This window comes from Anabas testudineus, chromosome 19 (assembly GCF_900324465.2).
Source record: "Anabas testudineus chromosome 19, fAnaTes1.2, whole genome shotgun sequence".
NCBI classification, from domain to species: Eukaryota; Metazoa; Chordata; class Actinopteri; order Anabantiformes; family Anabantidae; genus Anabas; species Anabas testudineus.
This window is the reverse complement of record NC_046628.1, coordinates 3,807,882-3,816,841: the sequence shown is the minus strand read 5'-3', so window position 1 is coordinate 3,816,841 and position 8,960 is coordinate 3,807,882. Positions and strand designations below refer to the sequence as shown.

The following is an 8,960-nucleotide window of genomic DNA, read 5'->3' as shown; positions in this document are numbered from 1 at the left end:
AACATGAATGCTGTAAGTGGTGTAAATAGCTAACATTACTGTAAATCTATGTATACAACATGTTTCATTCAGTAACTTTACACCCAGAAGCAGTTTAATACTCTTTATTAAGGTACCCAGCCTTCCTTCTTCATAAGTTCAACGTTCTTCTAGTGCGGTGGTTAGAATGAAGGTTTCATTCGATCATGTGACATTTATATTGTTTGCATGCCGATTTTTACAGAAGACGCTATTTATTCACAAGCAAGAAAGGGTTCTTATTAACCTTAAATTTGCATTTATTTTAATAGGAGTTTGGTTAAAGGAGTTAGCTTCTCAGATCAATTGTAACATGAAGAGTTGGGGATACAGTTTAACACAGCTGCTGTTGCAGCAACATGAAAATGTTGAAGCAGCTTTTAAGCCTCAGTGAAATGCTGAGTTCTATATTGTTCAGGTTCAACTATGTGTTGCTGTTTGTGTTGTAGGGTTTGAAGCAGCACAACTGAAAGCACTGGTACACATGTGATATATTATGTGTCCAGTTGATTTTCTCTGTTATTTTCCACATTTTCCATCAGGTTCTATGCTCCCTCTAAGGACCTCTGGAGAGAAAGAAAGCTGTTCCGATTTCCAGCAATTTCCCAACAAGCTGTTCTCCAGAGCAGAACAACGCTGCAGAGCTGCTGCTGCTGGAGTGAGGTGCAGAAGTTTGCTCGGCTCTCCTCCTCTTGGTCCCGTTCTGTTTCATTATCTTCACTCTGTGTTATGTTGCTTTTGCCAACAAAGCTCTCTTCTAATGATCCTGCTCTTCACCTCTACCTTCACTTTCCCCAGTCTTGTTGCTCTAGCACCTAATGCAGTCCTGACTTATTCTGCTCCTCTCGCTCCTCCTGTTTGATTCCTCCCAGACAGACTTGTTGAGGACTGGAGGATCAATGGGGGTCTCCTTCTCCACTTTTACCTGCACTGCAAAGACTACAGACACAGAAATCTCAAGTAACAACAAGTGCTTCACAGGAATGCAAAAAGTGAAACATGTTTACAACAATTGTCCACTTACTTTCCTGTGCCACTGGCTCACTCTTTGGCTGGATAAGTGGCACTTTAGGAGGTAGACTGTACTCTACCAGCCCTCAGGGACTGTCAGTGCTATTGACCTTGGGATGCTCATCAGACAGCCTCTGCTTTGCATACTTCTTTTGTGTCAAAAGAAAAACAAGAGATGATGCATGACAACCTTTACCTAAGAAATAGACACTATAATGTAACAGAACAATACAAGACTCCATATGCACATCTCAGACTGAACATATTCTTTTTCCCATACACAAAGGGCTTGGATTTATTGTTCCGTGCTTCCTGATTTGTCTGGATTACAAAGCAGCAAAAATAAATGTAGTTATACTTATTATGACCTCTGCTTGTGTTTTCAGAACTCTTCCACCACCATATGACACCAGTCAAGCTGGTGTAGGTGAGTGTGGACAGTCATCAATAATCTACTGTAAGAAAACTGTAAACTGGTGTATTTGGCAACTTACATAAACCAAAACCTCAAACCCAACAATCTGGTTTCTCACTGTCCTGTCAAGGCAGGACTTTGGCTACCTTGGACCTTTGATCCCTGAAGGGTAACAGATCAAGGGAGTATGTTTTCATCCACATAAATCACGCTTGGTTCAATTTATTGTATTTCCTTGCCAGTATCATTTTTCTGTGTCTTTATATCTAGATTTCATGCTGCCAGTCATATGCACTGATAAACTAAATGTGAGACCTACCAGGTGCTTTGATGGCATGACCCACCCTGCTGGGTGGGGACTCCACATGTTGCACCAAATAACCACCAAATAAGACATTGTGACACTCTCAGAGGCATCACTTTGGTCTGTGTACACCAGCTGCAGACGGCCTCCAATAATGGAGTCTACGATGGCAACAGGGGTCCACCATTTTCACAGACATGCTTATTCTAAAAGAGGTCCTCATGCTTTCTGCCAGCTGGGAAGAAGGCAGAAGAAGAATGACAACAAAACAAATGAATATGCTAATTGTGTGTTTAATTAATTTAGGAAGATTAAACTAATTGTAATGTATGCTCTGTAACACAAGATGGGTTTCCATTCATGGAAAAAATCAGGCTCATAAATCAGTCTGATCTATGAGTCAAATTAGGCGTCAGGCAGGAGCCAGTTTTACCTTCACATAGAAGTCAACAGGTAAAGTGTTGGCCCCCAAAAGCTTATTCATCAGGTACCCTTTCCAGTCTGGGATGTTCTAAAGTTGAGACAGAGACATGCATGAAAATGTATTCAACTACATACATAAGCATCTGTGACAAAGCCAAAAGACAAAAGATTTTGGGCTGTTTTTCAATACTCCCCCTGGATTGACTCATACATCTCTATATACCCAACAAAAATAACTTATTATGTTAAGTTACAGCCCTTTCCAAAATAGATGGAAATTAAATGATTTAGATGGTGATTCAGGTGTGCCTAGGCAAGGTGTGTGTTTTTTAAATAGTTTTTTGTGTAATTTATTTAGATATAATAATTTTGCATGTTTTTGTTAATTAACTCTTGGCTTCTACTGGCTTTGATATCACAGTGCCTGTACTATATAAATTATTTTTTTTCACATGGATTTAATAAATATATAAATGCAGTTTGTTTTTTAGTCTGCTTATTCCTCTAGGAAGACAGAAGAAGCTTGATGAGGCTCTGGTGGACATGGTCCTTATGGATCCACAGGCATTCTCAGTGGTTGCAGACAAATGATTCAGGGCTTTTCTGAACAAGCTGGACCCCAACTATATTCTTCCCTCAAGGCGTGGTTGGTGGTGAGAGAACATTCTCCAAAGCAAGAAGTAAAAGAAACTGTTTAAGTCCTAAATCACTTGAACAAATACATTTTTCAATAAAATCTCCTAATGCTCTTTACCTCATCTTAGCCCCAGTTTAGAATGTAGGCCTACTTTATAGTTATTACTATATCATTGTTTTTATTCAACTAAAATGTAAAAGTCATCTCCAGAAGTTCAGCCCATGCATATAAATAATAATGACATGTCAACAAATATAAAATAATGAAACAATTGTAGATTTACAATTAAAGGCGGACAAACGGGGAGACGTGAGGAGGTGAAGCCCTGCAGACACCACCTTTAATGACGTCAACGTTCCCAGTGAAGTCCCTTCACCGTCTTCCGGTGCAGCAGCCACATCTGACCAATAAGCGGAGAGGACGTCATCACGTGATTGATGTGACGCATTTTGATACAGTTGGATTTTTCTTAATAAAAAGAAACGAAAGTGGAAAAAGTTCAAGTTCACAAAGTCCTCCACTGATCCGGTCAAAGCGACCGAGATAAGGTGTTAAAACGCCCTTAGCAGACAAATAGGAGGGGGGAAAGTCGCAATCTTGGACACGAAAGGGAATGAACTTGTAAAGGAGTGAACACGTCTGCAATTGTGAAAACTTCATACTTTTTTATTTAAAGAAAATATGGACTCTGGGCCGCGTTCAGGCAACAGGGCTGAAGTCTCATCCACCCGCGATGAAAATGGTAAGTAATATGTCATAATATCATTTATTACGGTGGACTTTGTTATTTGTTTGCGTCTTCTGTTGAGTTGAAAGAGAAATAAGACGCCGGACGTCTCTTCTGTTGTTGTCGTACAGTAGCTTGCTAATGTCAGTGTGCTAGTAGTGAGTGTGTGTCGGACTTTATATAAAGATGGACGACATAACTCTATGTTGGTGAATGAGACATGGGCCAGATAAAAATCAAATATACTTTTCCCAAAGTTGGTTTCTGCCATTTTCAGTCGATATATTTTTTCAATGATTTCTTTTCAAGTGGTCATTTTCCTGATACACTTGTTTTAAGAAGTTAGTTGATCCACACAGACTCCAGGCTGTGATTGAAATACTGACATGAAGGAGGTGAATATTAGTGACACTACCATGAAGAGGGTTTTAGATCTTCACTTGTACACTTGAAAAGCAATTTTGCTGCTTATAAGTTTAATTTTTTACATTTAGTTTATCTTTAGGTAAAGGCTGTGACTAGAACTGCGGTTTATATAATTGTCACTTCGAATAGTCACTCTTTGTCCAAATTTAATACATTGAAAAATGACTATGTTGTAAAATATAGTGTGAGTGAATTATACGGTTACAAGAAACACTGATCTAAAAATGCAAACTCATGAGTTCTGTTCTCTCCGTAAATAGGTGAAAATCCAGTGGGGGTTAATGAGGGTGTGGGAGCTCCATCTCAGAACCAGCAGTCCAACCTGTTGCCATATGGCGTAATGCATCTAAATGCGAACTATCAAGGGTAAGCATATGCATACATATCATAACATGTCCTTTAGTGGGTACCTTAACAGTAAGAAATGACGATCATTGCAGCATTTTACTCAGTTCTACATCAGACCAGGCCGCACCTATGTTTTTTTTGTTATTTTGTTTTTTTAAAACTAATCATTACAGTGATGTCTTCCCTATCTCTTCTAGTCTGATGAATGATGCCGGTGGGGTTGGCTCCCTGCCCTCAGCTCCGCCGAGGAAGAGCTGGCATGAGCATGTCACGCAAGACCTACGAAACCACTTGGTACACAAACTGTAAGTATTAAACAGCAACTTAAATGTGAAATGTAGTTAAGTGTAAACTCACACATTCTTTTGTGCCCTCACACATAATGCCAGTAATGTGAGCAAATCACTGGTGATAGTTCTATATTTAGACTTTAACAAGATATTTAAGATTGTAAGGTTAGTTTAACCACTATAAACACTAGGGACTAGGCCAGTGACTAGGTGCTGGCACTTTTCAAAGACACACCATGCACACCCTGGGTTAAGCCTCTTATACACACTAAAAAGCTCCCTCAGTATTTAAGCAATACTTTCAGACAGGGGTTACCAGCTGCATATTTTTTTTACCTCCTTCCACAAATCCTCCTTCTTTTGCTTAACCTCCCTGTGCTCCCAACCACAGTGTTCAGGCCATCTTTCCAACTCCAGATCCTGCTGCCCTTGAGGACCCTCGAATGAAGAACCTGGTGGCCTATGCCAGAAAAGTTGAGGGAGACATGTATGAGTCAGCCAACAGTAGAGTAAGTTGCTATCTTTTAGAACAAAAGGAGGGTAAACATTTGTCATTTTGCTACCATAACCAGCTGGGAAGTCTCTGTTATAGTTATATAGTTTTCAAAAGCCAAACATATCCCAGCTCACGTGCCATTTTATGATCTGTCTGTATAATGTAATGAAGTAGAGGATGATGTTGTTGTGCAGATTGTAAAAGCCCATTTAAACTAAATTGGGAATTGGATTATAAAAATAAAATGTGATTTGATTTGAAAATAGGAGCTCTTTGAGGAGCACTGTTGTTTTTCTTATACTCCTCTCCTTTCGAAATTTGAATGTCTGTTTCCTTTGGGATATTTAACCCCTCATTTTTTAACCCTTCTTTGAAAGGATGAGTACTATCACCTGCTGGCAGAGAAGATCTATAAGATCCAGAAAGAGCTGGAGGAAATGAGGAGGATCCGGCGAAGTGAGTGTACACACTGTATGTAGACATGAGTAACCTAATGTTTTGGATTGCACATCCATGTGAATAATAACTATTTATTATGAAAGAATTAGAGATCAGTTAAGTCAATTTCCAACTTGTAGGGTACAATCATAAAAACTATAAACAATCTCAGCAATCAGGCCAAAAGCTATCTCAGCACTAGTGGATGTCAGATGTGCCTGTAGCTTGTTGTATTGAATTGTTTTGGTAAACAGCCAGTTGGAAATAAGAGTTAATGTTAATTTGATTCTTTGCTTTTGCAGTGCACACCTTGTCCTGTATTTTCTTACAGTTAATTTTGTTATGTTGGGTCTCATAGATTAGTTTGTGTCAGTGCCGTGTCACTGGTTTGCTTGAACTGCATTTTACTGATCAAACACTTATGTGCAGACGCAAGACATGCAGCGCCAGTTGCAGTTGCTCCCTTCCTTTGATGTCTTTTCCCTTTTTTTCTTTAATTTTCTTAATGTATTTAAGTAACTACTTCGGAAATTAAATTATACCTTCTCAAACCATAATGTTCGAGAGAGTTTTTTTCCCTGTTTTTGCTTTTTGATCGTACTTTTATTTATCCGACATAGGCACAGCAGCAGCTCCATTACCTTAGAGCCAGCTCCTTTGTTTATACCCAGGATCAGTTGATCATACTGAGGATGGCCGGCATAAAGGATTTAACCAGGACATAGAACTTATTTTGGCCACTAGTATCTCAGTCACCCGGGTGGAGCTCAGAGTAGAGTCGCTGCTCCTCTACATCAAGAGGAGCCAGCTGAGGTGGGTTAGGCATCTGTTTCAAATGTCCTGGGGACGCCTTCCTGGGGAGGTGTTGTACATGATGTAATTCCACCCTGGACTGTTATAATTGACATATTTTCATCCATCTTTACATATTCTGTTTGAATTTTTTGCATTTATGTTATTTTATATTTTTATTTTATTGGTGTGGATCTTTTCTGGTTGTGGTTCCGTTTCTCTCTGTCTGAAGTGAGAGCAACTGTAACAAGGCGAAACTATTTCACTCTGTGATTAAAATAGTTTTTGAATCTTGAAAATTATGAATTATCCACGATTCCACGGTTCTGTCAGTACATGGTGGCAGGTTGGTACTTTGGGCCATAGATTAAGTTAATTACATTTTGATACATTCAAGCTTCCTGGAAATGATGATATAATGTGATAATTATTGTTAAATTGTTACATTTGGAATCAATCAAAGATAAAGAAACGAGACCTTGCAGCCTCAGACAGATCTCGTTAGGTAAAACAATGGGACAAAGTGACATCATTGTCTGGTTTTTTAAATTGCTTTGTGTCACCTACATGCTCATTTTTCCTTCTCGTTGTATCTGTGTCTCCAGGAAATCCAATGGCCTTGACCTCACAGTGCCGACTTGCTATCAGAAGATACCTCCAGAAGATCAACAAGAGCCACTGTATTGATCAGCTGGAAATCCCAACAAGTCTCATTCATTTTTTGCAATATAAGTGAGTCCCTGTCACTGTTCTGTAGCTAAGCATGTTGCTGAATTGTTGACATGTGCAAACTGTGGAGCAGCTTTGCCATTGTTCTGCCTGTACATGTGCTGTTCTGTGTGATTATTAAGTCAGATGATTAAATGTGTGAATGTGTGGTGTTTACCTCTGTTTCCTTATTAAAATCATATTTTAAAAAGTTTTCAAAGCTTTTCCTCAATACTTTGTTGAAACACCTTTAGCACCATTACAGCCTCAAGTTTTTTTGAGTATGATGCTAAAAGCTTAGCACAGCTATTTTTGGGCAGTATTTCCATTTTTCTTTGCAGGACCTCTCAAGCTCTGTCAGGTTGGATGCGGATATTCAGTGCACAGACATTTTAAGATCTCTCCAGAGATGATCAGTTGGGTTCAAGTCTGGGCTCTGACTGGACCACTAAAGGACATTCACAGAGTTGTCCTGTCCTTTGTTATCTTAGCTGTGTGCTTAGGGGTATTGCTCTGTTAAAAGATATACCATCACCTGACTAGCCTCTCAGTTCATGCTGCTGAAAAACCTTCACAAAGTACAATGCTGCCACCACCACGCTTTACTGAAGAGATGGTATTGTCCAGATGCTGAGCAGTGCCTGGTTATATCTAGGCACAATGCTTGACATTCAGGCCAAAGAGTTCAATCTTTGTTTTATCAGACCAGAGAATTTTGTTTCTCATTGTCTGAGAGACATTCAGGTGCCTTTTGAAAAACTTCAGGTGGACCTTTGTGCTTTTTACTGAGTGTTTCCGTCTAGCCAATCTGGAGTGCTGCAGATATGGTTGTTCTTCTGGAAGGTTGTCCTCTGTCCACAGAGAAATGTTCTTTCATAGTGACCATCAGGTTCACCTCCCTGACTAAGGCCCTTCTCTCTCAATTGCTCAGGTAGCCCGCTCTAGAAAGAGACCTGCTGGTTCTAAATGTCTTCCATTTACAGAAGATGGAGACCACTGTGCTCGTTGGGACCTTCAGTGCTGCTTCTGTACCCTTCCCCAGATCTGTGCCTCGATACAATCCTGTCTTTGTGGTCTACAGACAATTCCTTGGATTTGGATTCTGACCTGTACTGTTAACTGTTGTAGAAACATCTCGAGTATGATCAGTGGAAACAGGGTTCACCATAGTAAAATTTTAAGAGTCATGACAAAGACTGTGCACATGTACATGTGATTTTTATTTATTTATTATTTTTAATAAATTAGCAAAGATTCAAACAAACTTCTTTCACGTTGTCATTGTGGGATATTGTTTGTAGAATGTTGAGGAAAAGAGTAAATAAAAAATAAATACATTTATTTTGGAATAAGGCTGTAACATAACAAAATATGGAAAAAGTTAAGCTCTGTGAATACTTTCTGGATGCACTGTACTTCTTTCATAACAGCAGTTTGCTTCTGCTATGCACCCCGATCATTGTCAGGGTGCATAAACGTAGTGTAAAATGTTGGTTAAAAGTGTGTCACAGTGAGAATATGTCAGTCTAAACTGAGAAATTACCTCCTGAGTCTGGTTAGGATAGTTACAGCAGATTCAGATTCATGCTGATACACTCCTATCTGTAATTATGAGCTGTTTCAAAGTAAAGACAATGAGTAATAAACATAAAAGACACATTTTTAAATACATAAACAAGGTGATTAACGCTTCATATAAATATGTGTACCTAAGTCCACGAGTTATTTTGTTCTTTACATTTTGGTAAAATAAGAGTAACAAATGTCCATTTGACTCAATAGCATGTGACTAGTCCAGTGAATTAGAATTATTACTTATTATTACGGCTCCTTTTCTACACTCCAGATAGCGTTTTATTGATTATTTGATTTAATCTAAATTTCAACTTATTGGAAAAACCACTAATATTTGGTCTTTATCCTGTGT

General features: G+C 38.9%; 1 protein-coding gene across 2 annotated transcripts; it reads left to right on the top strand.

Moving 5' to 3' along the window:
- The first annotated feature begins 3,253 nt into the window (after positions 1 to 3,253).
- LOC113156802 (histone acetyltransferase p300-like) lies at positions 3,254 to 8,297 on the top strand. 2 transcript variants are annotated; one of them, XM_026352139.1, is made up of 7 exons: positions 3,257 to 3,550; positions 4,222 to 4,327; positions 4,507 to 4,614; positions 4,991 to 5,108; positions 5,473 to 5,551; positions 6,931 to 7,057; positions 7,965 to 8,297. In XM_026352139.1, exons 1-7 carry the CDS (start codon positions 3,490 to 3,492, stop codon positions 7,966 to 7,968), a joined length of 603 nt encoding a protein of 200 aa, XP_026207924.1. In that variant the 5' UTR covers positions 3,257 to 3,489; the 3' UTR covers positions 7,969 to 8,297. The 2 variants fall into 2 exon arrangements, with proteins under 2 accessions (XP_026207925.1, XP_026207924.1); XM_026352140.1 differs by lacking the exon at positions 7,965 to 8,297 and having other exon boundaries at positions 3,254 to 3,550; positions 5,473 to 5,566; positions 6,931 to 7,068.
- The last annotated feature ends 663 nt before the right edge of the window (positions 8,298 to 8,960 follow it).

Coding starts and splice junctions, on each gene's coding strand:
- LOC113156802 (XM_026352139.1), top strand. CDS start 3,490: ATGGACTCTGGGCCGCGTTCAGGCAACAGGGCTGAAGTCTCATCCACC. Junction 4,328..4,506: donor CTAAATGCGAACTATCAAGG/GTAAGCATATGC, acceptor TATCTCTTCTAG/TCTGATGAATGATGCCGGTG. Junction 5,552..6,930: donor AATGAGGAGGATCCGGCGAA/GTGAGTGTACAC, acceptor CTGTGTCTCCAG/GAAATCCAATGGCCTTGACC.